The sequence below is a fragment of the Hoplias malabaricus genome, chromosome 3 (assembly GCF_029633855.1).
Source record: "Hoplias malabaricus isolate fHopMal1 chromosome 3, fHopMal1.hap1, whole genome shotgun sequence".
Taxonomy (NCBI): domain Eukaryota; kingdom Metazoa; phylum Chordata; class Actinopteri; order Characiformes; family Erythrinidae; genus Hoplias; species Hoplias malabaricus.
Window position 1 is genome coordinate 61690150 of NC_089802.1, and position 23983 is coordinate 61714132.

General features: G+C 38.7%; 1 protein-coding gene across 3 annotated transcripts in view; it reads right to left on the minus strand.

Annotated features, from left to right (window-relative positions):
• Positions 1-23983, minus strand: part of LOC136692419 (uncharacterized) — a 178086-nt gene that overhangs the window by 121516 nt on the left and 32587 nt on the right. For all 3 annotated transcript variants that reach the window (XM_066665798.1, XM_066665797.1, XM_066665799.1), the window contains exon 3: positions 18300-18347. In XM_066665798.1, the coding sequence (XP_066521895.1) occupies positions 18300-18347 (48 nt within the window). The remainder of the gene's footprint in view (positions 1-18299; positions 18348-23983) is intronic.

The following is a 23983-nucleotide window of genomic DNA, read 5'->3' on the forward strand; positions in this document are numbered from 1 at the left end:
AGCTCTGAATCTGACTCGCGGGAATGTGCATTTGTGCGGAAGAGTCAGAAAGAAGTATGTCCACTAGACAGAGACAGATCACAACATTAAGCGTGCTACAGGAGGAGGAGGGAGTGTGAGTTTGCCGCCAGAGGAAACGGAGCATCGGACTTAAGATCAAGCCCAATAAAGCCGATAAATATCAGTAAAATAATGCTGTTATCGGCCCTGATACTGGTTTTTGAGATCGGATTGAGACCATTGTTACCACTATCTCCAGGTGAAAATGTGTGGCAAATTTTAAAGTGCAAAAATACATGAATGAAGCCCTCATCGTTTCATTGTTCACCTGAACAATAACATAATGGAAGAAAGGTGACGCAAATCCATTTTCAACTGGAACAATTGTTGCATCCACTCTCCAAGTTTCTAAAACCTCCACCTAATGTAAATTCCAGGTCTTAAGCCAGTTTGAGGATCTTAAATTTTAAGACTGAAACTGACTCTGATCACAGATACCTATAGGACATCTATTCATAACAAGATGTCTGAATTGAAGGTATTCTTAAAGATCTCGGGTTTCAGGTGCATTAGCGTGGGGTGTTTCTGTTAGAGCTTCCTGTGAGTTCCGCCATCTGCTGGCCTGCAGGTCATTAGGTCAGTACCAGCATTTAGTGTGAACGTTTCACTTGTAAAAGCTCTCTCTCTCTCTCTCTCTCTCACCTTCACAGTCCTTTCATCCACACTTGTCAAAACACACAAGGCAATAAAGCCTGACCAAACTCTGCAGGTTTTCAGTAAACATTTGTAACATTGTGGCATGTGGGACGTGCCTGAACTGTGTGTGTGTGTGTGTGTATGTATTAGGGTAAAAGCTTCCACAGATGAACACCTGGTTTTGTGCGTGTATGTGAGAGAGAGAGAGAGAGAGAGAGAGAGAGAGAGAGAGAGAATGTATGCTTATGTGCACTTTCACTGTGACTATATGAGGACCTGTGTGTGTGTGTGTGTGTGTGTGTGTGTGTGTGTGTGTGTGTGTGTAAGGTGATGACAGGGGGAATTGGCCACAGGTCAGCACATGTACACACACAGATACATGCACTCTCATACACCATACTGTGCAAAAGTTAGAGACCACCGTTGATGGATTTAATTTCCAGTGGAAATTGCTTTTACACACAATTACTAGTTTCCATGAGGAAGGAGAAAGCCAAAGGAGATAGCCAAAGGAAAAGAAGTGGAAAACCTTGAATAGATGTGGAGCTGTCAAGGAGCTGTCACTGAGAAAAGGATGTACACACAAAAGAAGCTGCTGTGGTAGACACCAAACGCTGTTCATCCCAGAGCCCAGACCTCAACACCAATAAATACTGGAGATTGTGATGTACTTGGATTGTGAGAAGCAGAAAATGGCTGAAGTTTGTCTGTAAGGTTTTATCTAATGTTTTAATTACCACAAAAACTCGTCTGTAACTCTATACTTTTTAGTTTTGTAGCCCTTCCAGTATGTATTGATTTTCATTGAAAATTAGTGGTCTGAGTCTGAGTGGTCTGAGTGGAACCACCTTAAATAATGCATCTAAAACTGCAAAAAGAACAAAAAAAAGTCAATTTTATACCACCTATTTAGCAGGAATAGCCCAACATCCTCAACCCTTTTCATACATGAAATGTTTCGAGCCATTTCAGATTGAGACATTAAGTTTAGGGCGGCACGGTGGCGCAGCAGGTAGTGTCGCAGTCACACAGCTCCAGGGACCTGGAGGTTGTGGGTTTGAGTCCCGCTCCGGGTGACTGTCTGTGAGGAGTTGGTGTGTTGTCCGTGTGGGTTTCCTCCCACAGTCCAAAAACACACGTTGGTAGGTGGATTGGTGACTCAAAAGTGTCCGTAGGTGTGAGTGAATGTTTGTGTTGCCCTGTGAAGGACTGGCGCCCCCTCCAGGGTGTATTCCCGCCTTGCGCCCAATGATTCCAGGTAGGCTCTTCACCCACTGAACTGGATAAGTGGTTACATTAAATTTTCTGAACCACTGCTGTAATTTGTCCAGAATACAGACCAGAATGCTTGCAAATGTTGGAGTAACCGTCTCTGAATTTTATACAATGTGTATTGGATTATAATCGAGACAATTGTCTGTAATGGCTGCTTTGAACCGAGATTAAATAGGGTGTTCCCTGACACACATAAACACATATTGAAATCAGGGAGAAACCAAAAAGATGTGGGTGAATCTCTCTCTCTCTCTCTCTCTCTCTCTCTCTCTCTGTGTGTGTGTGTGTGTGTGTGTGTGTGAACAGCACTCTAACTCCAACATCCTGTCTGCAAATTAAAAAGTTCCCCAGTCTGGCAACTCCCACCAATTTCTCCCTCCGTTTCCACGGCTACAAACCAGTAAGGCAACCAGTTGTGGCTGTTATTAATCCTCCATCAGTTTCAATTTGAATGCCTGAGAGCCAATTAAAGCCGTGTGTGATTGAGTCCGCCCCAGGACCTTCCCATGGCCAAACTCAAATGAGCTGAGCTCAGGGTGGGGGAGCTGCGGTCAGATGAAGAGTGAGAGAGAGGGGAGGTGTGGGGGGTGAGGTGGGGGGTGCGGGGGTAGGGCAGAGGGGTTAAGGAATCGGAGTTAAATTAGCTTTAGCCAAACACTGGGACTGGAAGGGTAGCTAGAGCCTGGCTGGACTATTGATGGAAATTAAAGCTACTATCTGAACTTATTCATTCAGACCAGCTGCCTCATTGAGTTGTTATTCTGCTGCTGACCTTGTGGCTTCTTTAAGTTGGACTCGGTCCATACCAATGCAGAGGCTGCAAATACACAACTCACACGCAAGTGCCCGGGTGGTTTTACTAAACCAACAGATTAATTGGCGAGGAAAAGTACACCTTTCGTATGGAAAAAAGATAGATTCATTACCTCCATCTCATTTGTGAAATTCAGCTGCATGGACAGCTCTGGCTTGGGGCTGCATGATATGGGCAAAACGCCATTATTCAATTATATCGCTACATACTGGGACTCCAAAATTATAATCAGAATCAGGCTTTACAGGCTGTGTGTGTGTGTGTGGGCATACAAGGAATGTAGCTCAAAATACAACATAATATGCACAAGAAATATTTACATGCAGTTATGCATTCCCATGACATTCACATGGGTAAAGTAGCCTACATCCATATTCAAGTAAAAGCCCCTTCTCAGTCCCAGACTATTCACCAAAAGAGCACCATATACATGTACATATAGAATAAATATAAACACTGCTATGTTGCTGTTCACTAAAGGTACGAACTGTGGAAATGTACCCTCAAAGGTAACACAATGGCCTTGAAGTCAAACTTTGTACCTTAAAGATAAACTACATTCTCTTGTCCAGAAGCTTCCAAGCATTCAGAACCGATCTGCTTTAAAAGAGAATGACAAAAGAAAAAGCATTGAAACAGTGCATGTAAAATCAAGGCAACAAATATATCTACAATTTTAATAAATTATTGTTCACTGATGTTGCATAATTAAAGATTCTAATTAGTGCTGTTGATTGATTAAAAACTAATAATAAATCATACAACTTGCTGCTATTAACCATAATTAATCAGCAAGGTCCCTTCTTAAGTTTGAATATTTTGAAATTTTAATACTGGATAGTTTTATGTAAAAATAAAGAATCAAGGTAAGATCAACACATTCATTCACTGTCTGTAACCGCTTATCCAGTTCAGGGTCACGGTGGGTCCGGAGGTACACCCTGGAAACACACACACTCATACATTCACATCTGGAGGAAACCCCCACGAACATGGGAAAACACACCAAACTCCTCACAGACAGTCACCCGAAGCGGGACTCGAACCCACAACCTGCAGGTCCCTGGAGTGCCTCCCTGTCGCCCAAGATCCCGATAAACTTGGATTATGTTAATATTGGTAGTGTTTGCTGATTAAAACATAAAAATCATAACAATAAACTTAGTGCTAGTATACTGGATTTTTTTCGGAGGGAGTTAAATGTGTAGTGTGATATGCATCTGTTTTATTATCATTATTATTATTTATTATAATATCTCAGTTTTATTTTGATGATTTGAATTAGAATCTCTTACTTTAAAAGGTAAATAGTTTCAAGGAGTGCTTTAGCCTCAGGAGCTGTGTGTGTGTGTTAGAGAGAGAGAGTGAGAGTTAGTTATGATATTTAATACATATTTCAGCATCAATAAAAAGTCATCTCAACAGTAGAGACTAAATCATTTATTTAATTAAACAATTTAATATGTAAATTTAACCAGTAATACATCACTAGACTCTGTAAAAAAGAATTATGTGAATTATGGGAGAAAGCTGTGGACAAATTGTGGTAAATGAGTGTTCAAATTCAAGTTAAGACAAGGCTGGAGTGCAAAAACTGCACTGGTACCTCACATTCTGGATCCTTTTGCTCTAAAATAAAATGCTAATTATAACCAAAACAACAAACAGTAATAGATGAAAATGGATAAATTAATTAATTGAAGTAATAGTAGAATCTATTTTAATCTATTGTTTATTTTATGATCTTTTATTTGCCCTATAGTAATATTGTGGTGTGGATTTATTTTGAGAATTGTCCTGACTTGTTAAGTACATTGCATGTTATAATGGTGTGCAATACAAATACTAAAACATGCCTCTGAATGTGTTTCAGAAATGACAGAATAAAAAGACAGAACAGTGCAGAGTCAGGACGGAGTAACGGTGCCTCAAGGCTAGCTCCGCAGCAGACAGAAGAGGGAGAATCCTTTCATATGTCATCACAAGTTCTGTCCGTCAGGGCATGTCTGAGCGAGACATGTGAGACACGCGGTCAACCGGACTATACAGACAGACAGGAAGGCCGACAGACGGGATTTGTGCGTAACTGCGAAGCTGGCAGCCGTTCAGCCGAAACCCCCATCACCAAATAAGCTACCTTTCATTTGGAATCAAGGCTCGATTAATGCGTTTTATTTCCAGAAGTGCTGGGAGAAGATAGGAGCTGGTTCACCTTTAAGGAGGCACTTGAGAGACAGGAGGGGAGGGAGAGGGTTTGAGTTGATGTCAGTGGATTAAAGCACATGGAGACAGTCCTAAAGAGGAAGACTTGGAGATTTATGGACTGGAATGGGAAGAAATGAGCCTGGATGCCAGCCTCGTCTTCAAAGAGAAGAGAGCGAGGGCTGGGATGTGGAGGACGTGCTGGCTGCGCTAGTGTCAGGAGCGCCAGCGCATTAGCTGACTTTAAGTATCAAAGTTTCAAAGAGAGCGCGACTGTGATTCAAATCAGCGCTCCAGTGAACCTGTCCCATGTGCACCATTAGCACACATTCCCTTTTGATGAAACTTCCAAAGCAAAGTGTGCATCAGGTATGACTCAAATGCCTGTTTTCTTCCTCAAACAAGAAACGAAAAACACACACCCAAGGGAAAGCTTTAAACAAGATGAGTACACCTCAGAGCTGGCTGGTTAAGCCTTTAGAGTGATATTTCACAAGCAGCAAAAGCAGTATTTAATTTGCTAAAGTTCCCCCCTATTTTATTTGTAGCTTATCAGCCAAGAAATGTACAATGTCTGAGGTTATTTATTTGCACTGGAGCATCAAGGCTAATGCAGCTAACACAGTTAAGCTCATGTTGTGTTGATGTCCACTAATGGGCATGAAACCTTGCTATGGTGATAGCATTAGCAGTCCTGTGAGATTATGGTGTTATTGACTGTGTGTCTTATGTAGTGTTTACACCAGCCATGGCTCCCATATGTGATAGTTATAATATACTAACATCTCTCAGTCAGCCTGTAAACATTTTCATATATCAGTGGTTGTTTTTGTCCAGTGCAATCAATGCATTCAAATACATAACTAGCATTCCTGAACAGTATCAGATCTTACGCGAGATGCACAGTCATTTTATTTTTAAAACAGTGTTTTATATTCACAAAATTAAAGGTAAAACATTGTGAAAATAAATTTTAAAAAATTAATGAATAAATAAAATGTGATTAAGGCCTGTGAAATTAGTCAGCTAATTTATGTGAGATTTTTTACTTTTATTCATATCGTTGCTGTCCAATAAAAAAAACATGTACCTCCCAAAATAATTAAAAAATCCTTCTTAGATTTCAATGAAAATCAGTGTATAGTAAAAATATTCTTTTTTAAATAATTTTGGAGTGTTTGCTTTGGTCTGTTCTTCATGAAATGTTCACACAGTGTGAAGGACAGCTGCTGAGTTCCAATGATGTAGTAAAATAAAACAAAAATGTTGATACATGTTTTTGATTGCACAGCAACGATATATGATCTAGGGCATACCTCTGTATCAATCTGTAGATGATATCAAAATGACTGTTCAAACAACAGTTTTTGGTAGACACATCTGTCAGCCAATTGAGATACAAGTTATCTAGACAGGGCTGATGTTATTTAGTAGATTGTCACTGAAATTGACAGAATTTCAGGTGTAAAAAAAAAAAGAAAAAAAAAACATTTATATTCACTATTTAAAAAATCTAAAATGCTCAATTATGTGTTACAGTAACCTACGTTTCTTGTAATATTTCATCTGATGTTTGAAACTGGCATTATGGAGTAACAATTTTACACACTCCCAATCTTATCTATATTTTGAATATGCTGATTTTTACATTTTTCAACTAGTGTAGAAATACCAAAATAAGTTCCAAATAAGATAAACCATAGCTATTCTGGCATAACTTTAGAAAAATAAACAACAGTGGTTACACATAGCTTGTTTGATTCCATGATAAGGAAAAAACACATTTGTCCACATTTTGCCAAAACCACACTTACAAACTCAAAAACATTTAATCTAAATTCTGAGCTGAAATTTGTTTACATAACATTGTTTGGGTTACTTTTATTCTGTAATATAATAAGAAAAAGTCATTCTTTCATGTTGCTGAAAAACTAGATTTATGGATATATGTGTTTTTTATGAGGCTGTGAGGATACATTGAACTCATTGAATTTTATTTTATTAATTGTTAAATTACATTAATTTTATGTATATTTTAATATACATTACGTTCCTATTAGAAATGATAGATACCTTTTTTGTTTGTTTGTTTGTTTCTGTCTTATTAACGATGAAGCATTAAAACAATGAAGCATTATTTGAATTTAAATACATTTAAAACCTTTTAGCAAGCGGCATCAGGTCTCTAAATGTACACTCCGATTTCTCTTGTTGGGAAATGTCCCTCCCCTCATCTCAAATTAAGACTTTGATTGGCTATTCCCCTTATGTTTTACTCCATGAAAGCCTCCTGAACTCAATCAAAAATTAGTTTGGCATCATCCCCCAGATCTGTGAGAAGTGGCTTAAATACCTGCTCACTCTCACAGTTGTAGAGGCTGTGAATGTGACTCAACTAATAGCATGTTTTCAAACATCCACATATTTTGTTTTACAGAACTGGGCACATCTGGACTTCAGCTGAGAGTGTGTTCAATGTCTATGTTTATAAAGAATTCAACATCAGCAAACAACACATGTCCCTTAGAAGACAATTATCACTCAAAAAAATCTAAGAAACAGCATGAAGTACCACAGGAACTTTCTTCATTCTTAGCTCCATTTGCACAGTGGTTCAACAGTAGTCAACCAATCTTTAAAACATTTTACTGGCATTATTTACAGTTACATGCAGAGCACACAGAGTGTGATTGGTACTGAGACTGAACTCAAATTCTTAATGTGTCAAAGAAAACATATCGCGTGAGTTTGTATTCCAAACCATCTTCAAATTTTGTGCACCCAATCATCATGAAATGTTCTCAGAATTCCTGCAGCATACATTACCCAGCATCCTTAGGTCAACGCCAGCCATTCAGAATGAGTGAGAGCTGCAACAGCACCACCTATCACACATCCTAAAGTCTGCTCTTGGCCTCTGCTGCTTAGGGCAAAAGGCAAAGTCAGGCAAGGATAGGCCTCCCCCCTTTATCCTCCTCTTCTTTTTTCTTCCTTCACTGGACCACAATCAATGGGAGCAGAGGCCATTCCACCAGCCCCTGCCCTGCTTTCTATTCTAATTACACCCCTCTGGATTCAGTGAGCAGTAGAGAGCCCAGTACTATTTGCGGTAATTAGTCCACAATGTGTGCTGTCAACATGCAAATAAATAAATAAATAAATAAATACACTAGCCCCCTCCTCCTAACCCCCTACACAACAACAAGCACCTTGCTCTGGCCACTGGAATGCATTAATTTACACCCCCCACACTCCTCTCTCTCTCTCTCTCTCTCTCTCTCTCTCTCTCTCACACACACACACACACACTCTCATCCTCTGTCTCTCTCTCCCTCCCTCGGCTACTCATGTCAAATCTAGGTCCCTCAGAACAAAATCTTAATAATTAACTGGCAAATTTTAACATGATTGCTTGTGACACACCTACTCTGGTAATTATTGCTTTGAGGCCATTTGCTAATGAAATTAATGCATTCGTTGCCCTAACAAATTAGCATAACTCATGCAAATGGACCACGTTTTAAAACTCACTAAGACCGGGGGAGGATGGAGGGAAAAAAAAGAGAAGAAAAAAAAAGCAGTATCAACAAAACAGAGTGAAATTAAATGGCAAATGCTTTGAGAAATTGCATTAGCAGAATTGCAAGGAGGTTTCATTATATATTTATCTTAATTATCATTATTATTTTTTTTTCTTTCCTCTTCCCGAAGCCATAATGGCTAAAGGCTCTTAATTTTAACCACCGGTGAGCGGAGTAATGTATTGCTTTACAGCTTAGGACTGCATGATTATCATTATCATCATAGCCGTCGCCGCTGATCTACAAGCACATCGTTCTGAGAGCAAATATTAAATGGGCACCATAATGCAGACATTAAAAGGTTATTACGCTGATGCATTAGCTGATCCGAGCTGGGAGAGGCTGCTGGAACATCATCAGCTGGATGAGGGGCCCAGCTGCTCTACTGTACGTCAGTCCCCAACATCAGATGACTTTCATGCACTTGCTGTCCTACTTAATATTTGATGGTTTTGGCCCCATGTACACATGTATAGGGCCTTTAATTTGTGTTGCAGACCAAAGAAACCCATGGTTCAACACTGGGTGTTGATGTTCTACATCATTAGATCGCATTGAAAGTACATTTGTGTGTTCTACTGTGACTTATTTTGGGGTCAGAAACAATAAACTGCAGCCCATATGGTCATGTATGGTTCATCAACTGTCCACCATCCCATTGGTCTTTGGTCTGTTTCTGACCACAAGGCCACTGCTGATCAGATTACATTGTTGATGGACCATTCTCAGTAGAGTGTTGACACTGAGATGGTCATTCATATAGCATTTGTTCAGCTGTATCTGGAGTAGAAGCTTAGTTGAGACTGATCCATCAACCAAAATGACCCAGAGTGGGGCTACTATGTGGTCAAAAACTGAAAAATAATAACATTATATTATAGATCATTTTTTTAGTCATATTCATTCATTCATTGTCAGTAACCGCTTATCCAGTTCAGGGTCACGGTGGGTCCGGAGCCTACCCAGAATCACTGTGTAGCAAGGCAGGAACACACCCTGGAGGGGGCGCCAGTCCTTCACAGGGGCGACGTACACTCACACACTCACACCTACGGACACTTTTGAGTTGCGAGTCCACCTACCAACGTGTGTTTTTGGACTGTGGGAGGAAACCCATGCCTTCAGGACTCATATACCAAACAGACATTTATAATTGTTATAGCATTTCCAATCACAGCACCAGACCCATGAGCAAATGTGCTGGTCCAACTATGTAAACATGGAAACTTGAGAACAAAGGCAGTGGAGAAATGAGCAAACCTGCAAAAAGAAGTAAAGAATGAAGGAGTGAGCTGTGTTTGGCTCAATATCATTTAATGGAAGAGGCACTGGAACAGTGTGAGGTAAGAACTGTGCTGTGCTGTTTGATCCTTGTGATATTTTAACCAAAGCATGTCACACACTTTTCTTTAAGACCCCACAGAGCTGGGTCAACATGTAGAAGTGAAAAGAAAAACATCCTCTTTATGGTTATTATCATGAAACCGTATCTAAAATGAAATTAACAGTTATAAGTGTGAGAAAAGAAAGCCTAACCACACTGATGGATAGTGAGGTGGCCTGGTGAGAAAAAAAAATCCCTGACCACACTGATGGATGGCTTAGAGTTTAAGCAGTTAATGCAGACATTTTATAAATAATTAGCTCTCTTTTGAGAGGAATGAGACTAAAAACAGTGGGGTTTTATTCGTATGCCCAGGGAGCCCACCTAAATTGGGGCAGTGCTGTTTTTGTGTGTGCGTGGGTGTCCATGTGCATGTGTGTGGGTGTGTGAACACAGCAGGGGGTGAAGTAGTGCGAGCCTGGTGTTGAGGGGGGGTTTTAACAGGATTTTAAATGTGAGTGGAATGGCCTAACACAGGCAGGCAGCGGAGAAGGGCCGCGTTCACTCAGAGAGCGAGTGAGAGAGGTGGAAGGGAAGAGTGCAGCTGCACTTCTCTCCAAATTGTTTTGCTCACTCAGTGTCCCCGGCCTCCCTCAGCTGCCCCGAGGCTCGCCACGGCAACAAAAGCTGAAAATGACTCCCATTTAAAGGGTATTGGGTTGCATTACCCTGGTCAGGTGGGACAGCCTGCAAGCCATTATAGAGGCTTGTGGAGGCCACTTGGTGCTACGAGGCGCAAAATAAGACAAAAATGAAAAAAAAAAAAGAAGAAGGGTGGAGGGAGGAAGGGAAATGGGGAGAGAGAGAGACAGAGAGAGAGACAGAGAGAGAGAGAGAGATCAGTCATGCTGGTGGCACTACCCTCTTGAAACACAAGTAAATATATCCCAACATTTATATGGTTCATTTAGTCAAACAAAGTTCAACCCCAAACCAACTGAAACACAGCTCTGCCTGTCTGTAGCGCCCTCTATTCTGGTCTATAGTAGAGCTGTCAGACTTTCACAGTTAGTCAGTGTAAGATCTGAAGGTTTCCCAACCATTGGATTTTCAAAATACTTATTAAAGTACGTGTATTCCCATCCACAATTTAGGGTTCCTTAGACCAGATGTGCCCAGGCTACCAGATGTTCCCAAAATATTAAAGCCTTGACTCTCTCACTCAACACTGATATTTAAAGTAACTCTATGTTTTTACCGTAAAATTACAGCCTCAAAATCATTGTGACACTTCACTGATCTGTAATAGGGAAAATAGAGCCTCTGTCGTTGTTACTCTAGGCTCAACACTGCAGAAACAGCACTATGTAACATCTGGATGAGGATAGGAAACCACCCCTCCCCTTCAATTCAAGACGGTGCTATAAAATGCATTGGACTCTGCAACTGTAGGAGGAGCCCAGGAAACAAAAATACCAATTCTTAGTGCTCCTTTAATGTAAAACATTCATTCATTCTTTCATTATCTGTAACCGCTTATCCAGTTAAGGGTCGCAGTGGGTCCAAAACCTACCTGGAATCACACACTCAAATCTATGGACACTTTTGAGTCGCCAATCCACCTACCGTTTTTGGACTGTGGGAGGAAACCGGAGCACCCGCAGGAAACCCACGCGGACACAGGGAGAACACACCAAACTCCTCAGAGACAGTCACCCGGAGTCACCAGGACTTGAACCCACAACCTCCAGGTCCCTGGAGCTGTGTGACTGCGACACTACCTGCTGTGCCTCCGTGTCGCCCTAATGTAAAACAATAATCACTAAATATACAGCAAAAAAATTTAAATAAATGTAAGCATATATTAAAGCGCTAAATCAAAAGATAAATTAACATAAATACAAGATTAAACTAAGCCTACTCTCTGGTCTATAGTGGGTTGTCATGGTTTCACAGTTAGTCACAGTGTATGAGCTGGCCTGCCCACTCCAAACACTTGGTCAAAATACTGATTAATACATTCCCATCTATGAGTTATATTTCCTAAACCAGATGTTCAAAACTTTGTATATCCATGAAAAAGAACTTGAAAAGAGACGAAATATATATACTCTTAACTTTCAATGCACGTTAAAGTAATGAGTTTATATGAAAGGGGACATATTATGGAAAACTCCCTTTTTCCTAGTGCATTTGAGTGCATTTGCATTTTAGTTTGGGATTGCGGAATGTCTACCCACCCACAAACTATGAAATAAAACAAGCCAGTCAGTTTTTTTTGGAGTCTGCCTATGGGATAAATAAAATGAGGGCTTCTGATTTTGCTCCACTTCTGTTATAAGAGGAGTCATTAGTATTGTACCGCCCCCTCATCAGAGGATCTCCAATTACAGCGGAAAGCCAGCATTAATGTGAGATTAAAAAGGACGAGTTAAACTGTGTTAAAACTGAGAACATTTTCTGTGAAAAATGAATTTTCTCAGATTTCATTAAGACACTATGTTAACTTGTGGGAAAGGGGGTATAAGTGTCACATTTAAGTTTTCCCGTCATTCTTTCAGTAATATTGTCATGAAATATTGACAAAGTAAAATGCCTCATAGTGGTTAGAAAATAACATAATAATAATTATATATATATATATATTATATATATATATATATATATATATATATATATATATATATATATATATATACAGTTCAGGGTCACGGTGGGTCCAGAGCCTACCTGGAATCACTGGGCGCAACGCCAGAACACACCCTGGAGGGGGCGCCAGTCCTTCACAGGGCAACACACACACTCACACATTCACTCACACCTACGGACACTTTCAAGTCGCCAATCTACCTACCAACATGTGTTTTTGGACCGTGGGAGGAAACCGGAGCACAATATATATCTCAAGTTCAACTCAAAAACAACCAAAACACAGTTCTGATTTGCCCTCTAGTCTATAGAAGCCAAACAGAGCCATTATTTGCTTTTGCATCACTGTAATCAGATGATGCCCTCAATACTGAAATCTGGCAGCTAATGCACACTAACATTAAGTGGGGGGAATAATCTATTGTAAAATCTATATTGAAGTCTACTCCGGCCAGACATGAGTGAGAGCCATAGCCTTTTAAGCGCTATTGACTTAAAGAGCACACTACTATTACTATCATGTCTTCCTCTTAGATAAATACGTGTGTGTGTATATATATTTATATATCTTTTTGATAGTGCAGTCTCCATGTCACTCAGTAAAGAAAGGATCCAGAGAGCTGTGGGAATGATGGGAATACACAGTACGAGCAGTAATGAAATGATGTGGGCCTTTCTTTAGTGCACCCGTCGCGAGCACTAACAAACGTAGGCTCCAGATAAAGATATTAGTGCATGATGCAAGTGACCTTGCCATCCAGCGTCTCCTCGTACCCCTGCCAATAGACTGTTTGGTCACAGAGTGGTCCAAACCGAAAGGAGATTGACTGAGGTATTAGGACTGTTGTGGATCTATTTCATTTAGAATATTATCTGTTTATTTAAGCATGACTACATTCCTGAAGGATTAGTGTATTGAATACACAGTTCAAGAATCTAGTTCTCTCAATTCTCCTCCAAGTGTGTCAAGAAATTCAAAGCAATTGCAGAAAAGGCAGTTTGAAAATGTGTGGCGGATCTTAACATGATTCAAACGATCCAGCTGTAACTTCACCCTCGTGGCTTGGTATAGCATCATCTGATGGATGTGGCCTAAGGAGAGGCTCAATATGTCGTTCAAAAATTTGTACATATACATACAAATGAAGCAGCCCAGACACAGGCAACCTTTCTATGTTTTGATTCATTAAGCTCTGTAATGTTTTTATATTCACTAAATTAGCTCCCATCCATTGGTGCCACTCTTTTACTAAATCTATGAAAACACTTATGTACGTAAAGAAGAATTGGGTAACCTCTTAACCTTCTTGCTTCTAACCTTTTGGAACTTAAGGTTTTATGTTAGGATTATTAGGGTTAGATTTAGGGTTATGATCAGGGTTAATGTTAAGGTTGGGGTTATGGTTGGGCTCAGGGTAAGATTTAGGGTCATAGTTAGAGTTGGGGTTAGGGTCAAATTTAAGGCTAGAATTAGAGTTTAAAGATACATTTTGGCAGTGGTTAGAGGTCTCCAGTTCATGTGTACATCCCCAAAGGGTGAATACTATTTTGTGCACAGTGTATGAAACTTAGGAATTCAGGAGAAAACAATTTCAGACTTTTAAAAGTTTCTTCACCAAGAAAAAAAGTGATTGATTTTTTAATTTATTTATTTTACTCATTTATTTCTTTTGTCAGTGTTTTTTTAGATTGTAGTGTAAAAAAAAAAAACATTGAGGATAGTTAAGAAATTAGACCGTCTGAATATTGTGATTCATAAGATTCAGGTTTTCAGCGCTGCTGTTTCAAGCCAGTGAAAAGACTTAGTCTATGTTCCATATCATGGCCAGCTTTTGAAATGGAGGCCTTTCATGAGGGCTTTGGGAAGAAAGAAAAAATTCAAGAAAGGAGATATTTCAAGACAAAGAGCAACAGTCTCTTCCCTGTGGCTGGGATCATTTGCTCAGTGAATAAAGAGAGCACAGTGTTTTAGAATCATTTATTGAGTCAGTGTTGTTTATAGCCTTTTTTCCCGTTTTATTTGATTCAGTCAATATGTTGGAGTGAATGCATGTTACTCAAGCTATCACAAGTCGTCATAAGGCTGGATGGCTGAGCCTCACAAGCATGCATGAATACACACACACACACACACACACACATCAGTGTTAATTCCGTTAACAAAAACTATGATGAAAAATATTAGTAACGATTAGACCCAATTTTCACAATCAATACTAGACAAGGACAAAATGAAAATAATCATTTGAAGACGAGAACTATGATGAAATGTTTTGCACTTTTTGTCAATGAATAAAAACTAAAGGATAAACCTGATAAATGACATGTTTTCAGTCTGGAAGATGACACTTGAAGAAACGATTCTTTTTTCTGAGTCAACTCCTCTTCACTAAAAAATGTTTACTTTATTTTTAATCCTTTATTTTTACATTTTTACTGAATTAATTCCTCCCAGCCACTCTTTCTGTGCACATAAGCGGTATGGTATTCAGAATCATATTCTGAAAGTAACATGGCCTATTTCTGAGCAATATCTTATCCCATTCACAGCACCGTTTTTTGATTTTTTGATTTTTATTGTTGTTGTTTTATTTTTTAATATATAAATAGAATAGACTCATCTCCTCACACTTCTAAAGGAAAGCACTCTCTTCATGTGACCTGTCCTGTGTAAAATGATATTAGAGTGTGGTTCAGAGTCATCTGAGCAGAACCTATGAACAGAGAACAGCAGAAAAGTTAAATGCACTTAAAATTAATGTTTTGCTGAAAAGGAGTCAACTCCCAATGAATCATTTCTTTGAGCATCTGAGAGACACTCATACTGACTGTTGGCCAATGATTCATAGAGTTGAACATCTTGGAGTTGACTCAACCTTGGTTTGCAAGCACCTTTAACAGCATGTCTACTACTAACATTTTTATAAATAAAGGTGCTACAAAGGGTTCTTTGAGTGATGCTTTAGAAGAACAGTTTTTGGTTCCATAAAGAATAGTATATGTTTAAGGGATGCGCGAGTGTGAAAAAACTTAGTGTCCATAGGTGTGAATGAATGTGTGAGGGTGTGTCACCCTGCAAAGGACTGGCACCACCTCCAGGGTGCGTTCCCGCTTCCGGACCCACCACAAACCTGAACTGAATAAGCGGTTACAGATAATAAATGAATGATTTTGGATATCAGCTTGTCTTTGAGCTAGATGACTGTGACTCTACCTGCTGTGTCACTGTGCCACCCCCATTCATTAAATTATTCTATTCATTTTATTCTTCTTCTTATTATTATTATTATTATTATCATTATTATTATTTAATGGACTACAACTATAATGACTAAAATGAGAATGAAATATTTTAGTAAAAAGACTAAGATCAAAGCTAAATCAAAATCAGCTGCCAAATTTACCACTGGCTTTAGGAACTGACTCACAATCTGCCACATGGAACAGCAGTGCTTCCCCACTATGTTTTTCCAGCCACATACACATACAAAAACACACCCACACACACCTTTACAAGCCGCTGACCTCTCGTGTGTCGCCACATCAACATCTGTCATTTTACAAAAATGAGTTCCTGCAGAGCCGAATGCTTTGGCCTAGCGGAATTAACATTGGGAATGTATTGGGGTGGAAGTGTGTTAAATTTGAGCTCATGAGCTGAATATGCATCAGGAAATTACGCTACTCGCCACCATGCCAAATATTATGATCTCTTTTTTTTCCAAGCCCCCCCACCACTGTGGGTGTTCTGGCACATTATTAGTGGCTAATCACGAGGCCTATAAAAGGCATAACCAACATGGCCGCTCCCAGACCAGTCCCAATCAGAGCAATAGGGAGAGAGCTGATTGCTCATTAGTTCTATTAGCTGCCTGGATCCTCAGGTTTCAGTCTGTTCCAACAGACCATGTCCCATTAATGACTTAAATACTATCTGCTGGAAGAGAATACACACCCACTGCTGAACACACACACAAGGTTTGTGATGTCGGCCCTGTGCTGCATTCCAACTGGCAGAGTTTACAATGTCCCGGGTGGAGGAAATTAAAAGGGAGACCAACTTTATCTCCCTGCTCTTTTACCTCCTCTTCTAAAAGCATAAAAACAAGAAATAACCCAAATTTATCTTGCGTTTAAGGTCAATAAGCCCAGCAATATGCTCACACCGAGGCAGAAGGTGCCCTTCTGGGAAAAGCATGTGAAGAGAACAAATGAATAAGCATGAGAAATCATGTAGGAATCACTATAATGTCCTTCCTTAATGAGCTGGCACCTGAAATCCAATACAATAAACAACAGAGGCCTAGTCCAAACATACTTGGGTATTATTTTTTTTTATTTAAGGGCCTTAACATTCTTTTAAAAAACATCCTCTCTGCCCAAGCTCATTTAAAAAATAAATTCAAAAATTCAAAAAAGTATCCATATATATATATATATTGTTCTGCAACAACTTCCAAGTTGTCCCATGCTCTTAAAAACATATTTGAGGTCCTTTAAGGGTTCTCCACAATGGCTCTACATAGAACCATGAACAAACAACAATTTGCATGCTTAAAGGATTCCTTGCATTGTTAAAGTTCCTTTATATCAAGGGAAAATATATCATAAATGATACTATGCCAAATCTTTCAATAAAGGTTTTTTCTACATTGTCATTGTCCAATTAAAAACATGCATCTCCCAAGACTTTACAGAAGAAGGATAAAAATCTTTTTTGACTTCACTAGAAGTAAATGTAAAAAGATTTTATTCCAAGTAATTACTGCATGCACTAACAAGACGTCTGACCGAGTCTAGTCCATGTGTGTTGGAGTTGAAGCACAGACCTCGGTAGCACATTCTAATGCCTCTGTTCATTTTGGTGTGAGGGTAACTGTACATTTGTGTAAACATAGCAACATTAAAAGCAGCACCATTTTGGCTGCGGCTGCCAATGAAAAACTTACCTCATGTAAACAAAGCACACAATGGTGTACACATCAAACAAAGGAGATGATGGTGGCCACACTTGATGTTTATTTCTGCAGTTATAATTGTGTGACGGTAATGTGTGTAACTGTGGAGTTGTCATTTGTTGGGTAACACTTTAAAGGCTACGTACATAAGAATGTCAAAACATGAGCATAAGCACTGAGTAAAATTAAACAGTGCTTGAGTATTTATATTTCTGACTGTTATTTGGTTCCTAATAATGCTTTATAAGAGTGTACTAAGTGGAAGAAATTCAATTCAGTATTTTTAGTATATACTTATATCAGTGTTTTCTACTTTATATGACCTTTTAAGTCATTTTGGTGGTACTGACATATGTACACAAATACATATTTCTTTGTATACCTGTTATCCAGTGTTTATCAAGCTCCTATGTAAGTAATCTTGAATTAACTGGTAATAATTTTGATGTAGTATTATATATTTGGATCTGGTAGTAGGCTGGTGTTTTGTGTGTTTGGGCAAAACTATGATGGAATTTTTAATTAGTTTAAAGTGATCATTATAGTTACCTGTTATTAATACTGGTGATGTATTCACTACCCATGATTACAGATGGATTGCTACCCTACAGTTTATGTAAATGCATAAGTTGTATACATTTTGGTAACTTGATAGTTACCATGCACCTACACACTGAAACCAGCCATTAATGCATATTTATATTTCTATAAGCTCTACAACTGTAATACATCTGTAATGATGGATAGTGACAGATTTGTGATTGTTAATATGTAACTACAAATTAAAATAAATGACTTACCTCAGCATTGCATGCACTGCATCTCAGTCGGTCTTCACTGCCAAGTCCCTGAAATACACAGAAATGTTTGTAAAGGCATCAAACAACTGCATTTATATAAACAGGCTACAATTAATGTCCCTTATTTTTGCTGGAGCATGTAGGAAGGCCCATAGTCCACATGATCATCTAACAATACAGGCTACACAATTTACATTTCAAACTAACTTTACACACCGCATATAACTCAGCAATAGGCTGCCACAACCACACACACACACACACACACACACACACACACAGGCTAATAGAAAAAGCTTGTGCGGTCCATAAAACAAGATACAACTAAAATTAATTATCTAAATAATTAAGGGCCGCGTAGTATAAATGTTACGCATTAGCAATTAGCTGGATTTATCCCTGTAAATGCTGGACGGTGTAATGGAAAGACATGCAGGGAGAGAGAGAGAGAGAGAGAGAGAGAGAGAGAGAGAAACACAATCGCCAAATCCGGAGCTTATATGCATGACATGTGGGAGCTCATTTTGATAGATGTTAATGGCATATAATTATAGAACAGTGCTATTAAGCGATGTGATTTTACAAGAGGCCCGTGGCCCCCGGCGCAGTGGCCTGATTGCTGAGAGTGTGTTTGGCTAATGAATGGAAATGCATGTATGTTTGCAATGAAGAGAGAGAGAGAGAGAGAGAGAGAGAGAGATAGAGAGAGAGAGAGAGAGAAGCAATGAAAAGGCAAGAGTATAGAGGACAAGTGAAAAAGAAAGAAAGCAAAAGAAAGATAAAGAAAAAAAAATAAAGAAAGAAAAATGCTTTGAACTGAAGTGACTTTAAAATGAAAAAAAAAAAAACACTAAAAATCTATTAAATCTATTAATCTATTAAAAATGCAAATCAAAACATGAAAACAAAATGTTTAATAGTTTGGTCCTTCATTTTTCGGTGTGTCTAACATAAAGAAAAGCCCTGCTCTTGAATGAACAAATAGACTGACCGCAGAGTGTTTTGCTGAAGGAGCAGTGTGGTGAAGTTTTGTTTATTGAATTCAGTATCTAAAACTATCTTAACAAGCAGGTTTTTAAACATTGTTAGGCCAAGGCCACATCTCCAGGCTAGTGCAGACTAAATTTAGTTAGTTGTTAGCATTTTACAGACTGCTCTGCATCTGGCCGACCATAATCATATTCACTTTTTTCCCCCTTGTCATTTGCTCCACAACTTCGAGGTCTATTTCATATGGGTTGAATTACATATTTTGGAAAGAGTATTATTTTTCACATAAGATGACTCCCATTAACTGCCGTAGACTGAAAACAGATGGTGGTCCTTTATTTTTTTTCACCCTGTGAGAATGGAAAACATTTATATGTTGTTATATGGGCCGAGTGATTGCGGTGGGTTGGACGTGAGCTTTACCCTCAGCAGTAACGGACAACATTTTTCCTTGTTCTCTGATATTTTTGTCAACCCAGTATCACAGGAAATTGTGTAATACACAGGTTAGGGCACAAAAGTGTCAATGTTTACATAATGTGGCAATAAAGTATGAAATGCACACACCACTACAACACAATGAGCAACACCAAGCACAAACTCTAACCCTAACATTAACACTATCTGACCCTTTGATCATGACCCGAATCTTAGGCCTGCATCATTTAGAGGGTTCTTTAGCTAATACGATGGTTCTATGTGTTCTAGATCAGCATTCTTTTTGAAATAGTTCTTTCCTTGATGAAATGGTTCTTCAGATTAATGCAAAAAAGTTTTAATATGCTTCTTTGTAGCACATTTTTAAAAAATGTTTCTATATAGTATTAAATAGGGTTCTAGAATTGTTACAAAGTCTTGCTTGTTACAAAAGAAGCACTTGTAGTGCTATATAGAACCACACACACCACATTCTCCATGAATCCGAAGAACCATTTCACCATGCAGCTGGTTCTGTACAGATGTCAAAAATCATAATCATCAAAATTATAAAATTGCTATTTTTCTTACTAAAGAAACCCTCGAGGAACTATATTTGTTTAAGAGTGCTTTGAGCATTTCACAGAGACACTGATTCAAGCAAACGTGTATTGCAAGCTTTAGGTGTGATAACAAGTTCATTTCAATGCAAGCCCTGAGAGTCAAAAAGAGATTATGGCAATATTAGAGCAGAAATTAAAATAAACAACCAGAACAACAATAAAGTGAGAACAAATAAATAGAAGAACATAAAAGTATCTTAAGCAAGAATTAAAACGTAGAGTGAAATCACAAGAACAAAAGTGTAGTGCAAATGTCTAAGCAAATCAGTTGTGAAGATAAAGAGTTTAACCCATGGTGATTCTGCTATCATCTGTTTCCAAAACTGTTAGCTAACAACTCTGGAATCACGTCTAAAATGTAAACATACAACTAAAAGCCCATGCCTAGTAAACCTATGCTGTCGTTTATACATTGAGGACAACTTAATTCTGAATAATTCGTAGTATTTTACACTCACTAAAGGAGCCCCCGTCCACTAGAGGCACTCTTTCACTTCATACACACACAAAACTAAATAATTAAATTAAAAAAAAATAAATAAATAAATAAAAAATAATAATAAAAACAGCATTTTCTTTAACAATATTAAAGCACAAGCACAAACCACTCTTTTTCTCACTTTCTGGACTTTGTTGTCAGATTTTCAGGTCAGATTTAGGCTTAGGGTTGGGTTTAGAAAATGTTTAGACCTACCCAGTTGGAGAAACTGTGTACAATTTAAAGAAAGAAATATGATAATATTAATAATAATAATAATAATAGTAATAATAAGCGTCTTCTCCCCGTGTCCACGTGGGTTTCCTCCAGGTGCTCTGGTTTCCTCCCACAGTCCAAAAACACACATTGTTAGGTGAATGAATGAATAACAATAATACAAGAATAACATCATTGTCTGAAACCGCTTATCCAATTCAGGGTTGCAGTGGGTCTGGAGCCATCCCAAAATCACTGGGCACAAGGCAGGAACACACTCGGGAGGGGGCACCAGTCCTTCACACACACACACACACACACACACACACACACACACACATTCACGGAAACTTTTGAGTCGTCAATCCACCTACAAACGTGTGTTTTTGGACTGTGGGAGGAAACCGGAGCACCCGGAGGAAACCCACGCGGACACGGATAGAACACACCAACTCCTCACAGTCAGTCACCCGGAGCGGAACTTGAACCCACAACCTCCAGGTCCCTGGAACTATGTGACTGCGACACTACCTGCTGTGCCACTGTGCCACCCAGAATAATAATACTAATAATAATAAATTGTAAATTCATCATCAGTAAACAAACACACTATATCACAAACGTTGCTTAAGTGTGAACATCAATAGTGAACAAAACAATGTTAAGGAAGAACACAATACCACAATGAACATGTTCTTTGTTAATGGTGCTGTGGTCTTTTTTTGTTGTGGTCCTCCTAAATACTGTGGTGTTCTCTTTTAACATTTTGTTATCACTTAATCTCGCCACATTCTCTTTTTGTGCATCCATCCTAAACAGAGTTGTGTTTGGCTTCTGTGGGCCAGCGTACTAGGCCCTTGTCCTGATGCTTCATACGCCCTTGTACGCCACTGTAAGGGTCTCGCTCCACCAGGAGCGCCCCGTTCCTAATGAGGGTCAGAGGTCAGCATGTGGAGCGCCTGGAGGAGGCGGGATCTCCCAGGCCCACTCCGTCACTGACTCCGGCCCTATATTTAAATCAGCCCTCTAGCGCTCGGCTCTGTCTCAGAGGCCATCTCTTAACTAGTTCCTGGTTGCTAATTAGTTTTTGTGCCGTGCTATTTATCTCTCATAGACTGGAATAGGGGGAAACAAGGGGTGGGAGCAGGGGAGTGGTGGGGGGTGAGGGGTGGTGGGGGGAGGGCAATCAGAGCTGGCCTAAAAAAAGATGCTGTATACGTGCAAATTCTTCTCCACCACATCACCTACAATCCACAATCTGTACGCTATATCATCCAGATGAAGCATCTATAGGAAAGTAAACATCAGGCCATTGTCGCACACATGGATTAAGCCCATCTGAATTCACATGATTTAAATGTGTAAAGCGGTCACACATGAGCAAAATTACATCAACACCATTCCTGCCCCAAGACGTAAACCCTAAGACAGCAGTTATGCTAATGCAACATGTTTTATTCATTTGCAAATCACTCAACAGGGCTGAATCAAGTACATTCACTCACTAGCTGATTCTTTAGGGCTGAGGTAATGCCAGAAACAAATAAACCACACATGCTCGGCCCTGATTTCAATGCACGCTGTAATGGCAGTGGTGATTCAGCACTCCAAACGTATTCAAGTCTTAAAAGTGTACTACGCAGATTTTCAGCATTTCTACAGAATTCCATGTTTAAGATGTAGTGATTCAGAACGGTTCATAGCAGTGATGATAGGAACCAGAGTTTAATGCTCTACTTCATGATACTACCTCAGAGAATACTATTAAAATAAATAAATATAAACATACTGGATTGTTTTACAATAAACACAACTTGAGATATGATTTTGGTCTACAAACTTTTTTTTTATTATTGTTTTAAAACCATTTATGGCAGTAGGGTGCTTGCTGAAAGTTAACAGGTCAAAATAGCTCTCACTAAATATCAGTTTAAATTTACCACTGTTTTATCATTTGCGATATTTAAAAGTATATTTCACAATTAATAAATAAAAGGAGCAAGGCAGATATTCTATAAAGGGGCACCACTTTAAAATAAGACTATACTTATAAAGATCTATAGATGGTTTACAAATGGTGTATTAAAGGTTATTAATTAGGTTGTAAACACATTAAAATTCATTCATTTTCATTTATAACACAGATAGAATCTTGACAGTTCCCTGGCACTTTCAGTATTAGTCACTGTTTTACTTTCTAGCTCTGTGATACAAATGATTATTAATTTTTAAGGTGTTTATTACCTGATTAATAAACTGATTTTTAAACCATTAATAAACCTTTATAAATGTAGTCTTATTTTATAGTGGTATGCATAAGATTTATATTTTATATTTAGAAATGTTTTGTTATTTTATGATCATTTTGTGATCACTAAACAACCTCCAGTGGTATTGCTCCTCTCACTAAACCATTAAAGTATGTGATTTGCATTCATAAAAAAGCACTAAATAAATATTAATATAAATAATATAGATAAAATTGGATATTATTATTATTGTTGTTGTTGCTGTTGTTGTTACTTAACCCAATAACTGTCTGTTATGTAGTTAAACGAAGGAAAGAATGTTGTGGGAGAAGACCACTCTTAGCACAACTTGGAAAAGAAAGCCCTATACTTCTTCTGAGATTCTGAAGCATAGGATTGGGTTTAGGGTTAGGGTTATGACAATGGATAGACATCAGAAAGAACCCCTACAAAGGTGGACGCATGTGAAATACACATTGTATGAATCACAGGAATGGATTTTGAGTAAAATATGTAACTCATTGCTTGTTTTGGGTAATAATTATAATCACAGTGTTTGAGACGCTTTTTATATTTGGTCCAATCACCAACACCATGTCGTTAATGAGTCGGACTCATTAAACTCTACCACAGTGAAGAGAGTCAAACCTTTCTGAATGACTCTGTACACATCCCAGCAAATGAACTATGATGAAAATCAGAAACTTAATC